Genomic DNA, 27,535 nt, shown 5'->3' with positions numbered 1-27,535 from the left:
TCAAAGGAAGAAAGGGAAAAGAGATTAGAACTGGACAAATGGTTCTAAGATATCAAAAGTGCCAGAATTCAATTCTAATAGCAATCTGCTTACAAAAGGACCGGTTAAATACACTTTTAAGTGTTTAAAAAGTTACTATGGCTAAAGGCCAACGAAAACAACCATAACGAAAATCGAACCCGAGCCTTGACAGGGTTGTAATTTCGAATTGTCACTAACTGAACGGTTGTAAGTTAAGGGATAGTTGTCGCTCTTGATTTATAACATTCACTGAATTAAGAGCACTGAGAAAAGTGACTTACAACCCATCCTTTCACGTATGGCCGCTGCAACATCTTCATCGTTATGTGATCGGATTTGGGGTGTTACGCAACCAGCAGGAATTAATGACGGTTGCAAGCGTGCTGGGATCATGTGATCATCATTTGTGTTCTTCCTAGCCGACTTCCCATAAGCAAAGTCAAGGGAGAAAGCCGGATTCTGTTAAACAATGACTGGCTTAACAACGGCCGTCATTCATCTAAAATTGGGCACAACTTACTTACCAAACTGCCTTGGTTAGCAACGGAAATGCATGTCCCATTTGTGATCAAAAGTCAAGAACAAAGCTCATCTGTTTCTTAGCCGTGGGAGCCAGCATTGTCCAAAGACTCTTTCTGTGGTCATATGGCCAGCATGACAACACGCCAAGGTGCATAGAACACTGTTTTTTCCCTATTGTAGTGGTACCTATTTATCTATTCACATTTGCTTGCTTTTGAACTCCTAGGTGGGTAGGAGCTGAGGCAAGGATGGGAACTCACCCCCTTGTGTAGCACTCGGGACTCAAAACCTGGGCAGTCAGCTTCCCAGCTGCCAAACTCAGCATCTTTTAAGTGCTGAGCCATCACACCCCCTTAAGTGAAGAACTGCCTGTAGTTAGATCTGCTTTTGACTCATGATTATGCAATATTTCTTTAAAACAAAACCATAGCTATTTTGAGCCGTGGCGGTGCAGGCGAATTCTGCTGACTGTCGGCCGCCTGCACTTTTGGCAGTTCGAATCTCACCAGGCTCAAGGTTGACTCAGCCTTCCATCCGAGGTGGGTCAAATGAGGACCCAGATTGTCGGGGGCAAGAGGCTGATTCTGTAAACTGCTTAGAGAGGGCTGTAAAAGCACTGTGAAGCGGTATATAAATCTAAGGTCTATTGCTACTGTTGTACTGGGGAAAGGAAACATCCAAAATCCGAGATTCCCACTCTTTACAAAGTCTGCACTATTATCACTATTAATCTTCTCATCACTCCTTATCACCCATCCCCTCCCACTTGTGACTGTAGGACTGTAACTTTGTCACTTGTATTCTTACGATTTATATTGACTGTTTCCTAGTATGATTCGATTGCTTATTGTACCCTATGACTCTTATTAATTGTATCTTATGATTCTTGATGTATGTATCTTTTCTTTTAGGTACACTGAGAGCATTTGCACCAAGACAAATTCCTTGTGTGTCCAATCACACTTACCCAATAAAGAATTTTCTTTCTTTCTTTCTTTCTTTCTTTCTTTCTTTCTTTCTTTCTTTCTTTCTTTCTTTCTTTTTCCTTCCTTCCTTCCTTCCTTCCCTTCCATCCATCTATCTATACCATCTCTCTCTCTCTCTCTCTATCGTCAACAATTAAAGTCCCAGTTTATCTATTTATATATTTTGTGCAAAATTGCTGTAGGATAGTTACGGCTGAGAGCTGGTAACTGACCCAAAACCCAACCGATCAGTTCTTTTGTGGCTGAGAGAAGACTTGAACCCGAGTCTCCTGTTAAAAAACAAACAAACCCCAAGATAAATAGGAAAGCTCACCTGTTTGAACATCAATGACCATTTGATGCCCTCCTCTCATTCCTGGCCTGCTGTCCTCACCATCACCTTGTTTGGATCGAAGGAAACAAAAACATCAGTTGACCATTAGTGAGTTTCCCTGCCCGTCTTCCCATTCCCCCAACAAATTCAGCTGCATTCAAGAAACAAACTTCGGAGTACAGGTTGTCCTCAGCTTACAACCATTCGTTTAGTGACTGTTCCAGGTTACAATTGCCGTGAAACAAACATGTTATCGGGGCTCCGACAATTCACACACCCCCATTCGAATCATGCGCATCTCTCAGGCTTTAAAAAAAATCATTTATTAGGAGTGATCATGTCGGCATTACCTGGGTGCAGCCGACGCTGAGACACATCATTCCTTTCCCCCTTGACCCTGGTCTTCCCCCCACGCCCTGGATGTATATTCTCCAATGGGACACATCCATAGCCAAGAGTTATCAATCATGCTCTCCAGTCATAATCTTGAGTGCCAGAAGCTTCGGCCGCCTAGAAATTATCTATGAAAGCATTTAAGGTATGCATTACTCCCCCTACTCCCTTTCTGCTGACAATGCTAAAAGACCAGACAAATATTTTTGAGTTGACAGATGTCTTAAGTTATGACCATTTTTCACATTTATGACCGTTGCAGCTTCCCCATTGTCCCGTGATCAAAATTCACATGCTTGGCAACTGGCTCATATTTACGACAGTTGCAGTGTCCCAGGGGGGTTTCATGTGATCCCCTTGTGCGACCTTCTGATGAGCCAAATCAAGGGGGAAGCCAGATTCACTTAACAACCATGTGGCTAACTTTAATGGCCGCAGTGATTTGCTTAACAACAGTGGCCAGAAAGGTGATAAAATGGGGCAAAAACTCACTGAAGGACCGCCTCACTGAACGGAGGAAATCGGGGGATCAATCGTAGTTGTTGCCAACCCCAAAGCTGACCTGAGCGAGGCCATTTTTTGAGCTTCGGTGTTGTCACAGTGGAGCTGAGGGGTTTGGGGGCGGGGGGAGGAATAGAGATAGATGGAGGTTTTGTAGCCAAAACAAAATACTTTCTCCTGGGAACCAAGGACATTCTCACAGGTGGTCAGAGAGAAGAGGAGCCAAGTTACTAGGCAACTGGGTGACATGATGATTGGACCATGTGACTGGGTGTCTGAAGAAGGGGGAAGAACGTTTAATCAGGTGAAAACTGCAGGAATATTCAGAGTCGGTTTTCATCGGCCTGTGCCAATATGATATATCCAACATATGTCAACTCATAAAATATTTCTATGGTCTTTTTAGAGTTGCCAAAAGAAAGGAGCGGGAAGCAGTGGGCAGCTTGCATTCTATAAATGTTTTCAAAGATAGTTTCTAGGTGACCGAAATTTCTGCCACGCAAAATTCTAACTGGAGAGAATGATTGATGACTCTGGGCTATGGATGTGTCCCATTGGAGGATATGAATTACGATACACCCAGGGGGTAGGGGGAAAACCAGGGTCAAGGGTGACAATGAAAGATGTGCCTCAGAGTCAGCTACACCCAGACAGTGCTGGCATGTTTACTCCAAATAAATCTTTAAGTTTTGGAAGTTTGGCTCAAGACTCATGATTTAAATGGGGGTAACTGCCAGAGCCCTGACAAACTAGTTCTTTGAAGAATCTACCCAGGCATGGTATTCTACAGGTTTGGCCTGGTTCGGCCGAACCGATAGCTCCAAGAATTATCTGTGAGAGAACCAGTTCGCTCTGACGATCAGCTGCTGGCCCTCCTGCCCGCTCCAGCTCTATACGGATTTTATTTCCTGGTTTTGAAGTTCAGCTGCTTTGCGCAGTACACCGAATTGCCGTGTGTCAGCTGTTGAACCCACAGGGAGAGTGCAGGATTGCAGGTCAGTAGGAAACCCTCTGCGCAGGCGCAAAGGGCAAGTTTGGCACGGGGGAATTGCATGGGCGTGCTCAAAGTGCCTCCACCAAGCCAGGCCAACAGAACCGGTGGTAAAAAAAAAAAAACTGAATCCCACCGCTGAATCTACCTGCCTTGGAGTTCTGTTTATTAGGGGTGTATTACTTGGAAGTCGCGGACTGCCGGTAAATCATTCCTGGAAAAAGATACGATACTGATGGTCTTAAGAGAGAGAGAAAAATGCACAAGCCAAAAAGAACTGGGCATGGTTAGCTAAAGTAGAAAGGCCTCTGAGCACAGATCTCCAGAGAGCTGTTGCCAGTCAAATCTAACAAGGTTGAGCTAAAACAACCAATGATTCATTCGGTCAATTCCAATAACACAAAGAAGTTATCGAGGCCAGTGGTCGCCAACCAGTGGGCTGGGGACCACTGGTGGTCGGAGAGAAAATTTTGGTGGTCCGCAGAGAAATGTCACCCCCAAAGCAATTAATCCAGACTGAGAAGGAACACATCGCCCGCGGGAACACAAGGCTTGCGTCGTTTGCATTGCAAACAGCATGAGACAGTGAGGGGAGGGGGGGGAAGGGCAGGGGAGGGGACTTGCCTCACTCATCATGCCTGGCCACCGGGCTGCTTCTTTCCACTTCTTTCTTCTTCTGCTTTTGGCTGCGAACAAGGAAAGCAGCAAAAGTCTCTTTTTCTCCCCCAAACTCCGCCAGAAATGAGTCTTTGGGACCCTGCAGGGCCTCCTGCTCCAAGAGGCTGCACTGGTGCGACTCCACTGCCAAAGACTCCTTTCTGGCAGAGTTTGGGGGAGAGAAAGAAAGACTTCCGCTGCTTTCCTTGCATGAAGCCAAAAGTCTCTCTCTCTCTCCCTTCCCCTGAGAACGGAGATGGGGTCATGGGATGCCCCTTTTATGATCTTATAACAGATAATCAGAGTTGGAAGGGACCTTGTAGGTCATCTAGTCCAACCCCCTGCCCAAGCGGGAGACCCTATCTCATTTCTGACAAATGGCAGTCCAGTCTCTTCTTGAAAGCCTCCAGTGATGAAGCTCCCACAACTTCCAAGGGCAACTTCTGTTCCATTGGTTGATTGTTCTCACTTGTCAGAAAGTTTCTCCTTATTTCCAGGTTAAATCTCTCCTTGTCCAGTTTCCATCCATTGTTCCTTCTCTGGAGTGAAGATGACGAGGAAGCCACATTCACTCTACAACTTTGTTAATGACGCCTGCAGCGATTCGCTTAACAACCCGGGCAAGAAAGGTGGCCAAATGGGGCAAAACTCACTTAACAACTGCCCTGCTTAGTCACGGAAATCTCAGGCCCGATGGTTGTTTTCAGTCGAGGACTACCTGTTAATATCCCTGGCAGCTGAATCTGGTAGTAGTATCTACTTTTTCCGTCAACCAGATCCTCGGAAAGAGCTCACAGCAAACCCAGTTTCCATACGATACCTTTGGTGCTTTTGGGGATGATCTGGCCCCACCGCGGTTTGTATTCCTGCTGACTGATGTACTGGTTGAACAAACCATCTGTTTGGAAGGAAAAAGAAAATAAAAGAGTGAGCTGCCATCGTTCTTCCCATCGCAGCAGCCTTGCAAGATTGGTTTTTTTTAACCTTTTGCCAAACGGCAGTAGAAAACAAGCGGTTAACCAGCACAGTAATTTCATACAAAATTAGACGGAGAACCAGAGGAAAAAGCGAGGGAGGGAGGCTGTTATAATTTTTTTTTTAAAAAAACGTGAATATAGTTGTGTCAACTTTTAAGTCGCGGAGCGCATCCGGTAAGTAGGGAAAAATCCTTGTCACCCTGCTGTGTGGGGAAAAGATAAGGTGATTGAAGAAAGGGGTCACCAGGGATGACTCACATAAAGGCAGATGTCCTAGGAAGTAAGACTCCGATAGGAGATAATATTTCTAGCTCAGGGTCGAACAGTGGGGTCTTTGGTGTTCTCTGATCTTGGTGGTTTTCTTGCAGACGTTTCATGACCCAACTAGGCAACATCATCAGTGCTAGAAGGGAGTGGAGTTTATTGTGGGGGGGAGGGGGAGGAGGAGGAAGAGGAGGATAACGACTGTGGGGTCCTTGGTACCCCCATGGCAAACTTGTCTGCTAAGTTGCTATTTTTCCTTTTTCCGACCATCATCTGTTCTGCTGTGCCGGGAGATTTAGATTAGCTAGGAAGCAGGAAATGGTTGGATTTCTTGCTTTCTAGCTAGTCTTTAGATCTTCGGCTCAGCACAGCCCAACCTCCCTTAGGACTGAAGGTTTGCTTGCAAGCAAATTCAATGGAGACTCACGGCAAGCAAATTTCAGAGACTGAGCTAGCCGATGGCAGATAGATAGATCACTGAATGATTCTGTGAGCAACTCAATCTGCCTGCTTTCCCTGATTTTGGGTAAAAGTTGCTCTTTTTTTATAAAAAAAAAAATTCAATATTTACATGCATGGTGTGTTGTGAGTTAATTTACCTAGCAAATTTTATGAGTTTGTTTGCAAGAAAATTTTACGTGACAGACTGAGCTAGCCAGTGGCAGATAGATAGATCTCTAAGTGAATCTGTGATTCTGTGAGCAACTCAATCTGCCTGCCTGCTTTGCCTGATTTGGGGTAACAGTTGCTCTTTTTTTATAAAAAATTCAATATTTATATATTTATATTCACACACAAGCCAAGCTCAGCCAGTCACATGACCACCACGCCACACCCACAAATTAGGCCACGCCCACAGAACCGGTTAATGGTCCCTGGGGTCTAAAATTATGAGTTTGGTGGTCCCTGAGGTCCAAAACGTTGGCGATCCATGTACTAGAAGACCTCCAAGGTGCCTCCCATCTCAACTCTGATTGAATTGAGGACAAAATTTCTGTTGTTAAAATGAGACATTTGTGACGTGAATTTTTAACCCCATTTTGTGACCTTTCTTGCCACAGTTGTTAAGTGAATCACTGACACTGTTCAGTTAGTAACATGGTTGTTAAGTGAATCTGGCTTCTTCACTGACTGTTTGTTGGAAGGTGGGCAAAAGGGGGGTCATGTGACCTAGGGTTGTGCTGTAACCGTCATAAATGTGAATCAGTTACCAAGCAGCTGGATTTTGATCGCGTGACTGTGGGGGAATGCTGCAACGGTCGTAAATGTGAAAAATGGCCAAGAATCTTTTTTTTTTCCCAGTGTCGCTGTTAATTTCAAACAGTCACTAAATGAACTGGTTGTAAGTCGAGGACTACCTGTGTTCATCGCACATTTATTCTGCCCAGTGATTTTAATTCATCGTGCTGTCTAGACACCGTTGTCATAGCAAATCATAACAGAGTTTAAAGATTTGTTTAAAAAACCAGACATGCCTATCCACAATGTTAAGGAAAGTGTTCTCACCTAGGCTTAGCCAATAGCACGAAGTCGACTCCTCGTCCTGATAAAACCCCTTTTATTTAGGTTAAAGGGAATTCCTCTCCAGCAAAGTCACAGCAAACAGTCTTTCATGAGAATTCACAGTTACAGACTTTTATCAGGCTTGGAGAGTTGCCAGGACGATACCTTCCATACGCCACGCTGTAGCAGCAATTATTTTGCAAGAAATCAGGAACAGATCTTCACCCTAATGAACTGAACTAACTGTCTCCTCGCAAACCCCACTCCCCTTTCGCTCCTCTTTATTCCCTATGGGAGGGGCCATTCACCATCCACCTGAGCCTTTACTCCTGAGTCAACCCTTGTTTCTTAACTGTTCGCTTCTACTGGCAGCTCTGCGCATACGCACACTGGGAACAGGCTCCTGCTGTTCTTCTGCCCCACTGATCTCCAACTCTGAAGGCAGCTGATAACTGTCAGATGACCCTGGGCCCCATCTCTGCAGACAGAGCATTCGTCAGAGCCTTCTCCAGACTCCAGGACTGGCCCAAGTTCCTCCCCAACCTCCTCACTCTCTGAGTCTGTCATCAGTTCCACTGGCCGTCAGCGGGCGACCACAGGAAGACAGACAGAAATGAAGTCCACCTCGAACAGTAGATTAGCATGAAAAATATTATTTTAAGCAAATAAATTCAAACACGGGCATTTTCTCCCCTGTAGAGAAATAGCCCTGTAAAAAAAAAATCTCTGCGAAGGAAGGAAAACCCATTTGGGTTTTCTGGAAAGCATCAGCAATGAAGATGTGACTTTCCTGCACAGTCATGCTGACAGATCTCTTGTGCAAAAGCCAAGAGATCCATCACTCAGGTCTTCCTATTTTCCACATGAGTTCCTTGACATGTTCTGACCCAGGCTTCCTCAAACTTAATAAAACACAAACTGAATTTAAAAGTAAAACCTTTTTTAATGCGACGCTGGGAATTACTTGCATTCCCAACCAAAAACTCATTATATACAGTTCCTCCAGATAAGAGCACGCTTTTTGGTGCTGTCGAATGCTGCCAAGAAACTGAAGTCCAATTCAGGCTAACATCAACTAACTCAAAAACCTAGAAAAAAAAACAACGACCAGAGTACAGAGCTTCACGAAGGACTCGGAGATTACTGAACTGCTTTGCTTCCTGCAAAGAGCACATCCCCGAGGGCTGGCTTTTATCCCTTATGGGAGGGGCATCAACCTCCCAGCCTTACTCCTGAGTTGCCCCCTCTGCTTCAGCTACTCTCGCCTTCTAGCAGCTCTGCGCACACGTGCACTGGGAACAGGTCCCCCCTGGGGTCCTCTGCTTCTCTGCTGCCAGACTCCAAAGGCTCTGAAGGCAGCACCCCACTCTCAGATGGTCCTGGCCCCATCTCTGCATTGAATGCAGGACCCTCGTCCAAGTCCTCTCCAGACTCCCTGACTGGTTCCCTTTCGTCCTCACTGTCCGATACCTCTGCCATCTTCACCGGCGAATCACAACACGAAGAGGAAAAAAAAATAAGCATTACGTCGAAATTAGCCCCTCACTGCTTACTATCAAGGGTGGGATTCAGCTGATCTGGGACGGTTCGAGCGAACCGGATGTTAAATTTACATCTGGTTTGCTGAAATGGTAATTGAATCGGCCAGCTGGCCCTGCCCACCCCTCCCAGGAGTCTCCACGCGGGCCGTTTTGGATGCAGGTAAGTGCAGGGTCTGCATGGAGGCTCTGTGAGGGCGAAGAATGGCCCTCCCGGAAGTTTAGGAAGTCCGGAAATGGGCCTGTTTTCGGCTTCCTGAGGGCCTCCATAGCCCAGGGGAGGCCATTTTCACCCTCCCAGAGGCCTGAGGGAACGACGATACAAAATGCACACCCACAGAACTTGTACAGTACATTATGTGGAGCTGAAGGCATCCTTTTATGTTTCATCACTGCGAATTCCAGGAGGTGGGATCCAGGTTTTGGAGAATGAAGTGGCCTCAACCTTCTCCCAGTCATCCATCCTGAAGGAAAATGGCTAAATAGCTTCTTTAACTGAGTGGGTCATCTCCGCAGCCAGTTGTTTTTTAAAAAAATCACTTAGAACCCTATCAAACACAGTTTCAGAAGCTACCTATCGAAGCCACGGTATCAAAAATCACTAGATTACAGGTAGACCTTGATTTACAGCCATTCATTTAGTGACCGTTCAAAATTACAACGGCACTGGGACAAGTGAGCTAGGACCATTTTTTTTTCACCCTTGCGACGGTCGCAACATCGCCATGGTCACGTGGTCAAAATTCAGCCGCTTGGCAAGCGGTTCATATTCATGACGGTTGCAGTGTCTCGGGGTCACGCGATCCCCTTCTGCAACCTTCTGACAATGATTCACTTAACAACGGTATTGCCAAATGTCTACGGAGATTCTCAGTCCTCCAGGTTGTCCCTGGTGGTCCCAAAGGTGCTTTTTTGCAAGAAGCAAAAAAAAAAAAAAATTCCTGATTTTTTCTTTGAAGACGTTTTGCGTCTCATCTAAGAAGCTTCTTCAGCTCTGAAGTCCAGTTTCCTCTTGAAAAAAAAGAAAAAGAAAGCACCTTTGGGACCCCGTGTTGCTCACAATTCAAGTGATTCACTTAGCAAATGTGGCAAGAAAGGTGATATAATGAGTTGAAGCTCACTTCGCATCTTGCTTAGCGACAGGAATTTTGGGCTCAACCATGGTCGTATGTCGAGGACTTACCTGTAAACTGTAAGGTAAAGGTTCCCCTCGCACATACATGCTAGTTGTTTCCGGCTCTAGGGGGCAGGGATCATGTTTTAGAACTGCTAGGTTGGCAGAAACCGGGACAAGGAACGGGAGCTCACTACGTTATGCGGCGCTTGGGTTTTGAACCGCCAAACTGCTGACCTTTCTGATCGACAAGCTCAGCGTCTTAGCCACTGAGCCACCACGTCCCTGTGCACTGTATACACGGCTATTTTTCACATGATGAAAACGATAACCCAGCCGGCCCTAAAGATCATACGGAACGGCCCTCTAGCAATGTGACAAGCTAATGCAACATAAACAGGAAGCTTTCCACTCCGTTTGGACTTGTCAGCCACCCACGGTGCAGAAAACAACCCCAATGCCAAGAGTTAGAACGAAGCCAGCAGTTATGACACGACACAAATCACAGGCTAAAAGTCCTCGGGCGGCAGCTTTCCCCAACAGATCACACACCAGATGCCCTGAGGTTGCAATTCCCAGAATTATCTCCACAGGATAATACATTCCCAACATATTTGGAGCTTTAAAAATAAACAACAAAAAAAAAACCCGCCACAAATTCAACAGTTCCCTAACTAGACTGTCAGAAATGCCTCTGGCCTTCCTGAATAGGAACATTTTAATCAGTCAATGTTTTATAAAATATAAGTGAAGAGGGGGGGAACTATGGAGAGTTTATAATTGTTCCCATAGAAGTATGATATTTAACTGAAAAGTAACGTGAAAAATGTTAAGACCTTAATGAATATTAATATTAATGATAGAATTGAATTGGAATGGAATGTTGTTTTAATTATATAAATTTATAATTTTTTCTTTTATTTTTTTTCAAGAATACTGCGTGTAGTTTAAGAATGTACCAAGCAGAATCCGAATGGAAGTTATGTATTATACTGAGTGTTATAATTTTAGGGGAAAGATATAAAGGCGTCATACTCCAATCAGCAACTACACGAGAAATTTTGTTTAATGAGAAAAGATAATAGACAACTGAAACAGGACAGACAAAAAAATAAAATAAAATTTGAACTGAGATGAAATAAATAAAATAAAATTGAGAAAATTAAAAGAGGGGAGAAGCCATGCAGAAAATGTAAAATAGTAATAAGATATGGAATAGAATATAAAAATGAGCATGAACCTGAATTTGTGTCTGGACGAAGAAATGTAACCCGGGATTATGCTGCTTTCAAAAAAGATGTTTTATTTGTATTTCTTTTCTCTTTGTGAAAACTCAAATAAAATTTACAAAAAAAAAGGAAAAAAAAAGAAATGCCTCTGGCCTTCCTCCCAACCTGTCAGCCCTGTTCCAGCTTGGTCTTCTGGGCAAGGAAAACCTCTTCACTCCGTTTGTAGCCAAAAGATGGCTTTTATTAAAAGCCAAGTGGTTATACAATGAAGCAAAGCTGGAACTGAGGTTTTGCACACAAAGTTTTGCCCTGTTCATCTTCCTCTTTTTCGTTCCACGCCTCCCCCCGTTACCTCCCAACCGTCCAGTCACATTCCAAGAAATTGTTTTGGTTACTATCCCTGCAAAGGCAGGTGTCATGCCCCTATCGGAATCTGATTCGGAGGGGTAGGCCGAATGTGGCTCCGTTGGTTGTGGAAGAAACTGGGGAAGGTCAAAGTCCAGCTGGGCAGAGCAGGAGAGAGGTAGAGCAAGGGAGAGGGAGTTCAGAGGAAGACCCAGGTCCACCCGATCTTTATCCTAGGACATGCAGGGAACAACATGAGTTGCATGGCTTACGGGGGAGGAAAGGGCCTTGATTCCCTTCATTAGGTGCAGCTGGGAACACAGTGTTTAAAAAGGGAAGCTGCGCGCAGCAAGTTGTTGGGAGCAAATTGTGAATTATCTGGTATCGTAGAGGCTTATCTGGGTTCCTGGCGTCTTCCCAACTGTGTGAGTTTTGCTGTGCTTTCAAGTCTGCAATTCCTTCTCCTGCCCTGTCAAGTTAATTATTACTGCAGCATGGTTTGTTTGAATTTTTCGTTTCAGTTTGTATATACTTTTGTTTTCTGACTGAATTTTCTCCACTTAAAAGGCTGTTTTCTGGGAGAGTTTTTTCTCCAGCCAAAGATAACCTGGAGATTCGGGGGAAAAGTTGGAGATAATTAAAGGGACTCTTCTTGCTTATTTAACTGTGTTGCCTTTGGACCACGCCCCAGGTCATCACAGCAGGTTAAGGTCGCTGGAATGCTGACACCTACATCTCGGGGAGAACACGATGTGTAGTTTCTGTTTCCTCCGTACCCAGCTCCCTCACCACATCCACACACTTACCCCGTAGCTTATGGCAGTCTGGCATTTAGCAAAGCAAGGCCGGAGCAGGATGGCAGTTGTGACACAACCCTTTGGGAAAGTCCGTAGAGATTCTCAGGCATTGGGTTGTCCCAAAGGTGCTTCTTTCAGGGGGCAATTGGACTTCCTTGTTTTCTTTCTTTTGGAGACGTTTCGCTTCTCATCCAAGAAGCTTCTTCAGCTCTTCCCTTCCCCACTATCCTCTCAAGAGCTGAAGAAGCTTCTTGGATGAGAAGCAAACGTCTTCAAAAGAAAAACAAACAAGGATAATCCAGTTGCCCCCAAGAAAGCACCGTTGGGACAACCTTTGGGAACTCACCGTTGACAGCTTTTTCTATCAACTCTTCGCACGCATTGAAGTCTCCCTTCAAGACCAGTTTCTCGTGGAGGTCGGTCAGCATGGGGTGCTCCAGGGCGATCTTGGTTTTCTTCTGCAGGGACTCGAACGCCTCCGTGTAGTTGTGTTGGCGAAAGTGCTTCAAGCAGAGGCGAATGGCTTCCTGTTCACGGTACTACTGGAACACAAGAAAACCTATGAGAACAGCACCGAGGAGCGTCCCGCTGGTAACTTTGCAGACCTAAGCTTAGGTCACAGGCAAATCCACATCCTCGGAAGGACAGGCTTAGCAGAACGATACGTAGGTAGCTCTCGTCGTACGACTGCAATCGAGCCCCAAAATTTATGCTGCCAAGCAAGACGGTCGTCAAGTGAGTTCTGCCCCATTTGACAACCTGTTTTGCCGCAGGTCCAGTTGTCTTTTGGAAAAAATCACCTTTGGGATTTTTTTTTAATGCTGTTATAGCTTCAAATGGCTGCTTAAAAAATTGTAAATCAAAGACTACCTACATAACGTTGATAGACAAACCAAGTTTTGTAAGTCACACAAGCAAGCAATCTCTCTCTCTTTTTCTTTCTCCCATTCTCCCTACCTCCTTTCTTCTCTCCCTTCCTCCCTTCCCTCCCTCCTCTTTCCCAACCCCTCCTCTCCCTCCAGCTTCCTTTCCTCTCGCTCTCCTCCTTCTCTCCCTCCCTCCCACTTCTTCCTTCCCTCTTTTTCCCCTCCCTCTCTCTCCCAACTTCCTTTCCTCCTTCTCTCCCTCCCTCCCACTTCTTCCTTCCCTCTTTTCTCCCCCCTCCCTCTCCCTCCCAACTTCCTTTCCTCCTTCTCTCCCTCCCTCCCTCCCTCCCTCTCATACACAACACCTCCCTATCTGGGGCTGTTTCATACATAGGTTACAATCCTACCTTGCTGTACCAATTGAGACAGGGCTGTACCACATCTGGATCATCAATACCATTGAGTTCAACATACCAGATGCTAAAATTGAAGCTGGGACCCCAGGACAGGAGCGGAACTGAAAAAAAGGAGGAGAAAGAAATTACATCGCTCTGAAATATGAAATTCCTGCTGACTAGAGATATTCTTGCCCTGTTATTCCCTGTCACGACCCCTCTTAGGCAACTTCACAGCTCCCAGTTCATTCAAGAGCATGAGACAAAGTAGGAGCTGCCTGAGGATGTGATTATCATCAGAATAATAGAATTGGTTGTCTTTCTATCCTTTGCTATTGCAATTTTGCATTCTGGGAATACGATTTCAAATCGACGAAAGTCTTTAGAAGAACAACAAAAATGATTAGAGGGCTGGAGGCCAAAACATATGAAGAACAGTTGCAGGAATTGGGTATGTCTAGTTTAATGAAGAGAAGGACTAGGGCAGTGATCGCTGACCGGTGGGCCGTGGGAAAATTTTGGTGGGCCGCAGAGAAATCTCACCCCCAGAGCACCTCCCCAAAGCAATTAATCCAGGCTGTGCAGAAACACAAGGCTGCGCGGCCCACATGGCCCGCGGGAACACTCCCTGCCCACTCACTCCTTACCTGAAAAACCTGTCTGCTAAGTTGCTATTTTTCCTTTTTCCGACCATCATCTGTTCTGCTGTGCCGGGAGATTTAGATTAGCTAGGAAGCAGGAAATGGTTGGATTTCTTGCTTTCTAGCTAGTCTTTAGATCTTCAGCTCAGCACAGCCGAACCTCAGTTAGGACTGAAGGTTTGCTTGCAAGCAAATTCAATGGAGACTCACAGCAAGCAAATTTAAGAGACCGAGCTAGCCGATGGCGGATAGATAGATCACTGAATGATATTGTGAGCTACTCAATCTTCCTGCTTTGCCTGATTTGGGGTAAAAATTGCTCTTTTTTAAAAATAAAAAAATCAATATTTACATGCATGGTGTGTTGTGAGTTAATTTTGTGAGTTTTCTTGCTAGCAAATTTTATGAGTTTGCTTGCAAGAAAATTTTATGTGACAGACTGAGCTAGCCGATGGCAGATAGATAGAACTCTGAATGAATCTGTGATTCTATGAGCAACTCAATCTGCCTGCCTGCCTTGTTTCGTTCGCTGTTCATCATGAACATTAGTTCGTCCATTTTTAAACTTAATGCACCATTGGCGCACTCCACCTTCAGTGATGATGTTGTCCCTGTACACTTCACACAGTTGCCGAAAAATTTCAATCGGTTTATGGTTTTTTGCCAACAAAAATCTTATCACTGATCGCACCTCACAACTCGCGGGATTTTCAACTGCAGCACACATTTCAAACGTTTGCTGTGAAATAACGGGCAACGATACGAACCTCCCACTAGCACGACTAGATGCAGACTGAGCGGCGGACGCACAGACCAAAGATGGCCACGCTAGCTCTGCCCCTTCTTGCTACAGACGAAAACAAAATCTATTTTGTGGATAGCCCTCGTAAGTGCAAACCCCACTCCTTTCTAGCACTGAGGATGTTAACTAATTTGCTAATGAAACATCTGCAAGAAAACCACCAAGCTCAGAGAGCACCAAGGACCACCTCCTCCTCCTCCTCTTCCCCCTCTTCTCCGCAAACCCCACTCCCTTCTAGCATTGATGATATTAACTCGTTTGGTCATGAAACGTCTGCAAGAAAACCACTGAGCTCAGGGTGCAGCAAGAACCCCACAGTTTTTCTACTCGTCTTCCTTCTTCCTCTAACCCTCCTCTTCCAACTTTTCCTCCTCCATCACTCCACAAACCCCACACCCTTCTAGCACTGATGTTGTTACCTAGTTTGGTCATGAAACGTCTGCAAGAGAGGGGCTATAAAGCATTGTGAAGCAGTATATAACTCTAAGTGCAATTGCAATGATGACAGGTAGGTAGGTGGGTAGGTAGGTAGATAAGAGTAAGATAGATAGGTGGGGGAGAGAGAGAGAGAGAGAGAGAAAGAGAGAGAGAACCGTGGTGGCACATTGGTTAGAATGCAGTATTGCAAGGCCAACTCTGCCCACTGCCAGCAGTTCAATCCTAACCTGCTCAAGGTTGACTCAAGCCTTCCATCCTTCCGAGGTCAGCAAAATGGGGCCATGGATTGTTGGGGGGAGGGGGGTAATAGGCCGACTCTGTAAACCGCTTATAGAGGACTGGAAAGCACTATAAAGCGGAAGGTAAGTTTAAGTGCTATTGCTACTGCTGCTAAGATCAAGGAAAGAGGAGAACAATCTGCAACTCCCTGACTAATTAAAAACTGAGCACTTCCTAACAACAAGCTCCAGCCTTGCCAGAAGATTAAAAGGCCTTCCATCAGAGCGAGGCTTGTTATTTCGAAAGCGTCTGAGGGGGGCTTGCCCTTTAGCCACAAAACACAAAGTTCCTCACTGCGGAGGCACGAGCCCTTCAAACAAGAAATGAAACCTAATGAATGCCAAGAACCTTTCAAATCATGCCAGCCGCTTATACAGCTGTGCTTCTCAGGCAGGAGAGAGAGAGAGAGAGAGAGAGAGAGAGAGACATAGATAGATAGATAGACACATAAATAGATAGACAGACAGACAGACAGACAGACAGATAGATAGATAGATAGATAGATAGATAGATAGATCGATAGATAGATAGATAGACAGACAGAGAGACAGACAAAAAAGACAGACAGACACACAGACAGATAGATAGAGATAGATAGACGATAGATAGATAGATAGATAGATAGATAGATAGATAGACAGATAGACAGATAGATAGATAATCTGAAATAATGGGAGTCCTCACACACGGGGAGAGTCCCAATGCCATTTGTTACGCAAATCGGCGTGAAGGCAAGACAATGATTTTTATAGAGAATCAATTGCGTTCCTGACACCCTCCCTTCGATGCAAGGCAACGTGGCTGCATGTTAAAAGGGGCCACCGGCGAAGGCTGAATCTGGCCAAGGTCCCAGTTGGGAAATGGGCAACGATAGCCACCAGAAAACTGAAACTTGTGATCTACTCGAAGGGATGTCTAAGGTTAGCAATAAACAGCTGAGTTCAAGTACTTCTCTGTTGGGGAAATTTATCTTTGGGGCAGAGTGTCATTTGGCTTTAGGAATGGACTGGCTAACATACACAAGGCTTTCCGTTTCTTTCCCCCAAAAGGGTGGTCTCCCAGTCTGGTACATTCTTGTTATCGTGGTTGTTGTGGTTGCTGTGAGCTGTGGAGATTTGCTTAAGATGGGCAGCCTTTGGATGCGTGGGCGGACAGACGAGATGGAAGAGTAGATAGGTAATGGATGAATAGATAAGATTGGATAAGATTGGGTGGATGGATGGACAGACAAGAGAGTAGATAGTAAGGGATGGATAAATAAGAGTAGATGGATGGATGAATAGATAGTGGATGAATAGATAAGATGAACAGACAAACAGATAGTTAAGATAATATGATGGACGGATGGATGGATGGATGGATGGATGGATGGATGGATGGATGGATGGATGAATAGATAGTGGATGAATAGCTAAGATGAACAGACAAACGGATAGTTAAGATAATATGATGGATGGATGGATGGATGGATGGATGGATGGATGGATGGATGGTGGATGAATAGATAGTGGATGAATAGATAAGATGAACAGACAAACGGATAGTTAAGATAATAGGATGGATGGATGGATAGATGGATGGATGGATGAATAGATGGTGGATGAATAGATACGATGAATAGACAAACGGATAGTTAAGATAATAGGATGGATGGATGGCATGAGACAGGAGATAGGTAATGGATGGATAGAGAAGATTGGATGGATGGATGGATGAATAGTTAGGATGGATGGACAGACGGACAGATTAGATGGATGGATGGATGGATGGATGGATGGATAGACGGACGGACGGATGAGATGGGAGAGTATATAGGTAATGGATTGATAGTTGATTGATAGATGATAGATGATAAACAATGAGCTGTGGTGGCACAGTGGTTAGAGTACAGTATTGAAGGCTACTTCTGCTGACTGATGGCTGACTGCAATTTGGCAGTTTGAATCCCACCAGGCTCAAAGTTGACTCAGCCTTCCATCCTTCTGAGGTGGGTAAAATGAGAACTTAGATTGTTGGGGGTAAGAGACTGACTCTGTAAAACCACTTAGAGAATGCTCAGAGTGCACATGGAGCACCTTGGAGGACAAATGCCAGAACATGGAGATTTTATTGATCTTTAGGGCAGCTTCTGCATTTTCTAAAAGGCTCCCCTGCAATATTTGTGACAGAGAAGAACTAAAAGTCAATAAATACGTCTGAAGCCTGATGCAGTTTGATTGCCCCAAAAAATCAGCGTGCAAGAAAAAGGAAGCAAAGCGTTCTCCTGCTCTTATGACTCAAGAGGAATCAACCCTGGGAAACAGCTAAGAAAAGAGGACCAAGACGGGACTACAACTCATCGTCCTCTGGTGATTGGGCCAAAGTTACCTAGTTGGCTTTCATGGAACTCTCTGTCTCCTGGTGATTGGCCCAAAGTCACTCAACTGGCTTTCAAGCCTAAGGCGGGACTAGAACTCAGTCTCCTGGTGATTGGCCCAAAGTCACTCAACTGGCTTTCAAGCCTAAGGCGGGAGTAGAACTCACAGTCTCCTGGTGATTGGCCCAAAGTCACTCAACTGGCTTTCAAGCCTAAGGCGGGAATAGAACTCACAGTCTCCTGGTGATTGGCCCAAAGTCACTCAACTGGCTTTCATGCCCAAGGCGGGACTAGAACTCACAGTCTCCTGGTGATTGGCCCAAAGTCACTCAACTGGCTTTCATGCCCAAGGCGGGACTAGAACTCACAGTCTCCTGGTGATTGGCCCAAAGTCACTCAACTGGCTTTCATGCCCAAGGCGGGACTAGAACTCACCATCTCCTGGTGATTGGCCCAAAGTCACTCAACTGGCATTCATGCCCAAGGCGGGACTAGAACTCACAGTCTCCTGGTGATTGGCCCAAAGTCACTCAACTGGCTTTCATGCCTAAGGCGGGACTCGAACTCACAGTCTCCTGGAGATTGGCCCAAAGTCACTCAACTGGCTTTCATGCCCAAGGCGGGACTAGAACTCACAGTCTCCTGGTGATTGGCCCAAAGTCACTCAACTGGCATTCATGCCTAAGGCGGGACTAGAACTCACAGTCTCCTGGTGATTGGCCCAAAGTCACTCAACTGCCTTTCATGCCTAAAGGCGGGGACTACAACTCAGAGTCTCCTGGTGATTGGCCCAAAGTCACTCAACTGGCTTTCATGCCTAAAGGCGGGGACTAGAACTCACAGTCTCCTGGTGATTGGCCCAAAGTCACTCAACTGGCTTTCATGCCCAAGGGGGACTAGAACTCACAGTCTCCTGGTGATTGGCCCAAAGTCACTCAACTGGCTTTCATGCCTAAAGGCGGGACTAGAACTCACAGTCTCCTGTCGATTGGCCCAAAGTCACTCAACTGGCTTTCATGCCCAAGGCGGGACTAGAACTCACAGTCTCCTGGTGATTGGCCCAAAGTCACTCAACTGCCTTTCATGCCCAAGGCGGGACTAGAACTCACAGTCTCCTGGTGATTGGCCCAAAGTCACTCAACTGGCTTTCATGCCTAAAGGCGGGACTACAACTCACAGTCTCCTGGTGATTGGCCCAAAGTCACTCAACTGGCTTTCATGCCTAAAGGCGGGACTAGAACTCACAGTCTCCTGGTGATTGGCCCAAAGTCACTCAACTGGCTTTCATGCCCAAGGGGGACTAGAACTCACAGTCTCCTGGTGATTGGCCCAAAGTCACTCAACTGGCTTTCATGCCTAAAGGCGGGGACTAGAACTCACAGTCTCCTGTCGATTGGCCCAAAGTCACTCAACTGGCTTTCATGCCCAAGGCGGGACTAGAACTCACAGTCTCCTGTCGATTGGCCCAAAGTCACTCAACTGGCTTTCATGCCTAAAGGCGGGGACTAGAACTCACAGTCTCCTGGTGATTGGCCCAAAGTCACTCAACTGGCTTTCATGCCCAAGGTGGGACTAGAACTCACAGTCTCCTGTCGATTGGCCCAAAGTCACTCAACTGGCTTTCATGCCCAAGGCGGGACTAGAACTCACAGTCTCCTGTCGATTGGCCCAAAGTCACTCAACTGGCTTTCATGCCTAAAGGCGGGGACTAGAACTCACAGTCTCCTGGTGATTGGCCCAAAGTCACTCAACTGGCTTTCATGCCTAAAGGCGGGGACTACAACTCACAGTCTCCTGGTTTCTAGTCTGGTTATTTACCATGTCAAAAATTACCCCCAACAAATAGATAAAAGTCTTTCTATGAAACATTTTCTACTAACTTGTAATAGGGAGACTTTTCTCTCATAAGTATCTTTATTCTGCATGTCAGAGCACCAGAATTCCAACACACAGTCCAACACAGTTCCCTAATGCATGAGCAAAAAGCATTTCGGTCTCATCGACTTCTCTATTCCTTATTTTTTTATCTAGCAGCAGGACTCTCTGCTCTTGAAAAGGACTTAAAAAAGAAACCAAAAGGGTGCTGAAAGGAAGATTTAAAAACATTTCAGATTCTTCAGTTAGTACACATGATTATCTGATACTGTATAAACATTCATATTTTAATATACGCATCAAAGTTTATTTATTTTACCTACAAAGTAAATAAACCAAGTAACAGGTGGTCTTCTAAGTTCCCAAACAGTTATGGCAGCCTTTCTCAATTTGGGAATGTCCAGCTTGACTTCAGCTCTCACCAACCCATGATCTAGTGGCCTATTTTACTGCCCATGGATGGGATGGGATGGGATGAGGGAGGGAGGGAGGGGAGGAAGGGGAAGAGGAGGGAGGGAGGAAAAGAGAGAGGAAGAGGGGGAGGAAAAGAGGAAGGAAAAAGGGAGGGGGGAGGGAGGAAGAAGAAGGAAGAGAGGGAGGGAGGAAGGAAGGAAAAGAGGAAGGAAAAGGAAGGGAAGGAGGGAGGAAAAGAGGGAGGGAGGAAAGAAGGAAAAAGGAAAGAAGAAGGGAGGGAGGGAGGGAGGGAGGGAGGGCGGGAGAGGGAGGAGGAGGAGGAGGAGGAGGAGGGCTATTCATGGCAACACTCCCATCATTTCATTAAGCTCCTGCTCCTGCTGGGTGTGTGGCATTCTGTTTTCAACAGAATCTTTCAAATCTATTCTTCAGCCCCAATGAGACAGGAAAGCATCGAGAGGAGGAGGAAGGCATAACCATTCTAAAATAAAACCAGAAGCAGCAGGCAAAGAGCCCGATAGCCGCGATACAACACAAGACGATGAGCGGGATCCCAAACCTGTCACGCCAACGGCCTTGACCCCAAACAGATGCAACCCAAGGTATGTTAGCCGACGATGAAGGAAATCTCCCCGCCTGCTAGCTCAACGGACAAGATGGACCACCCAACCACCAGGGTGCAAAACAAAATCCGACGCCTGCGCTTTATTCACACACATCCAAATCCCCTCAACCCAACAAGACAACTGCCTCGCTTGCGTCACAACCTTTCCAACGTAGAGATTCACTGGCCCTTTCCCTTTAAGACGCCCCCAGGGGGTGCGGTTCAGGAAATTGTGGCTTCCTTGAGATGGTTGGGCAACTGGAGTTGTCTATCCGATGTTTTGTCTTCAACACGTTTACCGTGTCACTCTAAGCCAGGGGTCCTCAACCTTTTGGCAACAGGGACCGGTTTTGTGGAAGACAATTTTTCCACGGATTGGAGGTGGGTGGGTGGATTGGGGGTTTGTTATTAGAGGAAGTGTGTGCAAACTGGATCGCGCACCTATGCAGTTTTGTACACCCGTCGCTCATCTCCAGGTGGGAGACCATGTTTCTTACCACGTTTCCCCGAAAGTAAGACCGGGTTTTATGTTATTTTTTTGCTCCATAAGACGCATTAGGGCTTATTTTCCAGTTAGGGCTTATTTTCAGGGAAATACGGTTCCAAATGCGTCCGTTGGGTTGATAATCTTAACTGGGGCTTATTTTCAGGGTAGGGCTTTTATTATGAGCATCCTGAAAAATCATGCCAGAACTTATTTTCCAACTGGGTCTTATTTTCAGGGAAACAGGGTAACAGCCCGCAGATGGGTAATGGTCCACAGCCCAGGGGGGGATTGGGGACCCCTCCTCTAAAGATCTTGCACATCTATTGCAAGTTAGAGGCATTATTTGGAATCAAAGGGAACAGTTCTTCAAGTGTCACATTTAATTAAAAGGATATTCCGTTTCTGCTAATGTAGACGTTCAAGGTGGCACGCCACCATCGTTGCCCCAAACAAAATGCTGAAGATGACAATAAAACCAACACAATTAAAACCAACGAACTGTTCAAACCTTGGTGGAAGAGATGAGATTTTAGCATTTTCCTAAAAGCCGAGAACGTGGCTCCAAAGAACCTCTGCCCTGTATTAAACACCCGGGTTTCTGCTGATCTTAAGGGTCCAGGCAGTTCCTTAAATACTTAAAATATTTATCTCACCCTTTTTCAATGTTCGGTGACTGTTTAAATAATAATAATAATAGGATAGATAACAGAATTCTTTACTGGCCAAGTGGGATTGGACACACAAGGAATTTGTCTTCGATGCATAAGCTCTCAGTGTACATGAAAATACATTTATCATGAATTGTAAGATACAACAATTAGTGTTAGTCATAGGATACTAAATGAGCAATCAAAATCATACTAGGAAACTAAATAAAACAATATAAATTGTAAAGATACAAGCAACAAGGTTATAGTGTTTTCTTTTTATTTTCTAACTATGTGTGTAAAAATAGTTTGAAAATTAAAAAAAAAAAAACTTTGTAAACAAGCCACCGAAAGTAGAAAACGGGGGAATAAATATTTTACGTTTTTACATACAAATGATAGAAGAACTCCAGTAGGGAAGCAGAGGTTTCACAGTTGAAAGGACAGAATAGCATTCTCCTATAATGGGATCCAATTAATCTTTTTTGGTAATAGCACAGTTCTTGTGTGTTATGCAACCAAGGATCATATTGGATAGAATTAGAAATTCCTGCCAACGTGACAGTTTTATTACATTCCGTCTAGAAGATAAAGACTGGGAAAGAGTATCCCAGAGGCTTAAATTTACCTTATTTATTTGTTTTTTTTTATCCCGCCTTTATTACTTTATAAATAACTCAAGGCAGCAAACATATCTAATACTTCCCTTCCTCTTTTCCCCAAAACAATAAACAATAAGAGGTGGGTTTGGCTGAGAGGGAGAGAGAGAGAGACTGGCTCAAAGTCACACACCTGGCTTTGATACCGAAGGCAGAACTCAGTTTCCTAGCGAACGGCCTAAAGTCGCCCAAGTGGCTTTCATATCTAAGATAGGACTAGAACTCACCATCTCCTGGTGGTTGGCCCAAAGATGCTCAGAAGACATTTGTGCTTAAGGTGGGACTTCAACTCATAGTCCCCAGGTGATTGGCCCAGAGTCATTCATCCAGCTTTCATGTCTAAGATGGGACTAAAACTCACCGTCTTCTGGTGATTGGCCCAAAGTCACCTAGCTGGTTTTCATGCCTAAAATGGGACTAGAACTCATCATCTCCTGGTTTTTAGAACAATACTTTAACCATTACACCTAATTGGCTCTCCACAGGGTACTAGTTTTTTTAGGGGCAGTGCAAACTTCACTCCTAATACTCCTTTTTATGCTGAAGGCCACTAACAATCAGAATAATCAAGAAATCTCTCCGCTGAAATGACCAGCTAGACGCTGTCAAGAGAGAAAGGGACGGAGTCCTAAAAACTGCAGGAAGAACAATATAACAAACAAGAATGGTGTTTCTCAACCACCATGGCTTCAAGATGGGTAGACTTCAACTCTCAGCATTCCCCAACTAGCTTTTAAAGAAGCCCACCCATCTTAAAGCTGCAAAGTGTTGGAGAAGGATGTGGCAGAACCTGAGTGGTGGAGTTAAAAGAGGAAGCAGCTAAGAATCTGCATGTAGCCACAAACAGAATACTGTAAATCCAACCACCCTTGAATTCCATTAATCCTTATCTATCACCAAAATAGTGCTAAGATTGAGAAAAATTCCTGTGCATAGGCACAAATAGCAAATCAATCAGTTTAACTGCATCATTGTGTGTAGATCTCATCTTTCACTATTGATACCAAGGTTGAGAAACAGAAAGAATCAGAGATGGAAACACTAAAAAAAAAAAAAAAAAGCAAGAAAACAATGACAGATTTACCTATTTTAATAAATCGGCAAGGGAACATCTGCTCATCAATTTTGTGCTTCAAAGTAAATGTTTCTTTGTTATAGTCATTCTTTAAGCCACTGTAAAGAAAAAAAACAAAACACGAAGGGTTATTCAAGGTGACCTAGAATTTGAAGTGAATTAGTAGATAGGCTTTATATGTACGATAAGCTGGCAGCTATGAAAGGCCATTAAGGGTTAGAAAGCCATCACCAATAATCCTGACTAGGCAAATGTCTTTTCTCTTCATCATTTTTCCTACATTTAAGTTAGAATGTCAGGTCTGAACATTTTGGAGAGTCAATATATCAAAAATCAATCTGGATACTTAAAAGATTTAATTTGGAAATTGATGGATCAATTTGGAAACATTTTTCAATCTCTATCTAAAATAATTCTACGGTACTTTGAAAATGCACAACAGTACCTATAGATAGAAAGGTAACAGAGCAACAAAGATGATTAGGGGACTGGAGGCTAAAACATATAGAGAACAGTTACTGGAACTGGGTACGCTGAGTGTAATGAAAAAAAAGGACCAGGGGAGACATGATAGCAGTCTTCCAATCTCTCAGGGGCTGCCACAAAGAAGAGGGGGGGTCAAGTATATTCTCCAAGCACCTGAAGGCAAGACAAGAAGCAACAGGTGGAAACTAATCCAGGAGAGAAACAACTTAGAACTAAGGAGAAATTTCCTGAAAGTTAGAACAATTAATCAGTGGAACAACTTGCCACCAGGAATTGCAAATGCTCCAACGCTGGAAGTTTTAAAGAAGAGATTGGATATCCATTTGTCTGAAATGCAGGTTTCCTGCTTGAGCAAGGGATTGGACTATTAGAAGAACTCTAAGCTCCCTTCCAAATCTGTTATTCTATTCCTCTTCCTGTTCTAGAAATATTTTAGTTTTCTTATGCAAAAGCCCTTGGGATGTTCACGAATTATCTAAAAGCCAATACGGTCCCTATTAATAATGGTACAGGTATTCCTTTGACTTACAACCACAATAGAACTCAAACTTTCCACTGCTAAACGAGACAGTTGTTAAGTGAGGTTCGCCTCATTTTACAAATCCATCTTGCCACAGAGAAGTGAATCACTGCAGTTGTTAAGTCAGCGATGGTTGTTAAGTGAATCTTCCCTATTAACTTTGCTTGTCAGTGCCGTTGTTACTCCAAATGGCCACTAAACGAACAACTACCTGTATTAGGTCCACCAAGGCCATGTTAAAAAAAGGAAAACATAAACCATACCAAAAGAGGCAAAAGAGATTCCCCCCAAAAAAAAAATGTTAAAACCAGGCTTTCAACTTTCTTAGTCTTATTATGATAGGCACCAAAAGACATGGAAGCAACAATCCTACCTTGATAAAAGATCAGTCATATTTTCTTCATTCATTCCACCAAAGACTTTAAATTTTTTTAAATTACAGACGTGAGTCTTTTCGTATTTTCCAAATGTGATGCTCTGAACTACAGACGGTCTTTCAAGTTTCAAAATCAAATACTAGAAGGGGGAAGAGAAGAAAACAGGTATGTGTATGTATATATATATATATATATATATATATACACACATATGGGTCTTGATCTTACTTTTGTCAGTTATCAATCCCAAAACATTCGTAACATTATAATGTATGTGTTTTAAATTTTGTGTATGCTGTATTGTGGGTGAAGATTGATCTCTATATTATGTAGACTTTCACAAACAGAAAAACACATGATATAGACAGATAGTAGATCGATAGAAATAGATATAAAGATAGATAGATAGATAGATAGATAGATAGATAGATAGATAGATAGATAGATAGATAGATAGATATAATAAAAAATAAGAAACAAGCCCAACGTACAGTACTTTGACAGGGCCAGATGCTTGAATATAATAAGCCTATGGCAACTTAAAAATTTTCTTCCACTTAAAACATTCATCTTCCTTACACAAAACTTACTCACATTGTAAGGCGCTGATTTCTTGTGGTTTTATTGTTATTTATTGCATGGGTTTGTTGCTGTGTTTCATTAACTGAACATGTAATTGTTTAATGTTGGGTTGCAAATTACTGTGGGTTGGCTTGACAGGACTATGGGGGCAGAAATATGATAATACAGTAAAGACTCGAAGTACTTTTTTTTTTAAAAAAAAAGGCTGCATAAGGACTCAACATAAATTGCAAGATGAAATATTGGGGCCAGATTAATATTTTAATATAGAAGACTCTTAAAATCCCCCATTAACTTTGCTTGGTGGAAAAGGGGATCACGTGACCCCAGGACACTCCAACCGTATAAACTGGGACCAATCACCAAACACCCGAATTTTGACCTTGGGGATGCTGCAAATGATCATAAATGTAAAAAACTTAGAACTTAGACTAACTTTAGTGTCACTTCAAATGTACGCTAATCGGCATACATTAAAACGAAATCTCGGCGCATACAGCTCTCAAAAGGTCACCACCTCTAATACACAATACATGAACACACGACAAAATAAATAAATGCCGTATTTCCCCCAAAATAAGACCCTGTCTTTTTTTTTTTTTTTTTTTGGCCACCAAAAAAGGCACCAGATCTCATTTTGGGCAGATGTCATCCACTGACTAACCTCAATTGCGTGCGTTGCCCCCGGCCTCCTTTTCTCTGTCAGAGGCCTTCAGGAACTTCTTCTGCAGCCGGCAAGGCTTTCCTGAAGGCCTCTGCAGCCGACAACAGAGCTCTGGATCGATCCAGAACTTTGTTATCAGCTTCAGAGACCTTCCGGAAAGCCTTGCCAGCCTTGCCGGCTGCAGAAGAAATGGGCCAGCAAGGCAGGTGTCGGGGTGTGCGAGGCCTGGCTACACCTGTCCAAAGGTAAGCAGTAGGGCAACTCCATCACTATTCCATCCCTACCCTAGTTTAATTTTTATCTGTGCACTCTGGAATGGGCGGGATCTTAATTAGGGCTTATTTGGGGGGATAGGGCTTATATTGGGCGCACGTGTAAAATCAAGTGAGGACTTACTTTCAAGGTAGGTCGTATTTTTGGGAAAACAGGGTAAATATGCTCACATATATATGACACAGAGAGTCTAGTTTTTTTAAAAAAAAAAACAATAAGTAACATCGTTCAGTTCTGTTGTAACTTCAGTCACTAAATGAATAGTTATAAGTTGAAGACTACCTGTAGGTTGACAACCTGTGGATAAAATATTTTGTCTTCAGCCACCTGTGCTCCTATTACAGGGGTGTCAAACTCAAAGCCCACAGGCCAGATCCGGTCCGTGAGACCTTATTATCTTTCTACTGTTTTGCTTATTAATATTTGGATGGCATAAGGCAGACAGATCAACTCCACAAAACATCCATACAAAGCCCTTTTTTATTGGTTCATCAGGCATCCTGTCAACCTCACATTTATGACGAGGTTCTTCTTACTGTCCAATCCTTTGCATAGCTGAATTGTGATGTAGAAAGATAATAAGGTCTCAACCCCATGATGACTGAAGCAGCTACATGGTAATAGATTCAGGCAAGAGTGAGGGAGCCTCCCCTAACCCAACAAGGGTCAATTTAGTGACCAATCAGGATTACAGATGTGGCCACATGACATGGACTACATTTCCCAGGATACCTTAACTACATTTACCATGATGCATTCCCTTAAGGGGACAGCTCACAATTCCTAACTAACTATCCCAAATCCCATTAACTCTAAACTGTCTGGACAGCACAGTCAGAACTGGCCCACGGGGGCCGGCCCTGAAAACGCAAGGGGCCGGCCCGCATCACTTCGTCCCAGTCTACCCAATGCAAAAAAGGAAACACGTCAGTAGTTTGGGGAGT

General features: G+C 44.2%; 1 protein-coding gene across 3 annotated transcripts in view; it reads right to left on the bottom strand.

Annotated features, from left to right (window-relative positions):
• MKLN1 (muskelin 1) overlaps positions 1 to 27,535 on the bottom strand; it is a 97,874-nt gene that overhangs the window by 49,044 nt on the left and 21,295 nt on the right. For 2 of the 3 annotated variants that reach the window (XM_087935343.1, XM_087935344.1), the window contains 6 exons: positions 25,069 to 25,211; positions 23,699 to 23,787; positions 13,425 to 13,534; positions 12,498 to 12,690; positions 5,205 to 5,282; positions 1,843 to 1,908 (listed from right to left, as the gene is read on the bottom strand). In XM_087935343.1, coding sequence (XP_087791469.1) covers positions 1,843 to 1,908; positions 5,205 to 5,282; positions 12,498 to 12,690; positions 13,425 to 13,534; positions 23,699 to 23,787; positions 25,069 to 25,211 — 679 coding nt within the window. Of the gene's footprint in view, positions 1 to 1,842; positions 1,909 to 5,204; positions 5,283 to 12,497; positions 12,694 to 13,424; positions 13,535 to 23,698; positions 23,788 to 25,068; positions 25,212 to 27,535 lie in introns of those variants that run through there. The other variant, XM_087935345.1, reaches the window with a different exon arrangement.

This window comes from Pseudonaja textilis, chromosome 5 (genome assembly GCF_049901715.1).
Source record: "Pseudonaja textilis isolate UNSWEBS1 chromosome 5, rPseTex1.2, whole genome shotgun sequence".
NCBI classification, from domain to species: Eukaryota; Metazoa; Chordata; class Lepidosauria; order Squamata; family Elapidae; genus Pseudonaja; species Pseudonaja textilis.
This window is presented reverse-complemented; position numbering and strand designations above follow the sequence as displayed.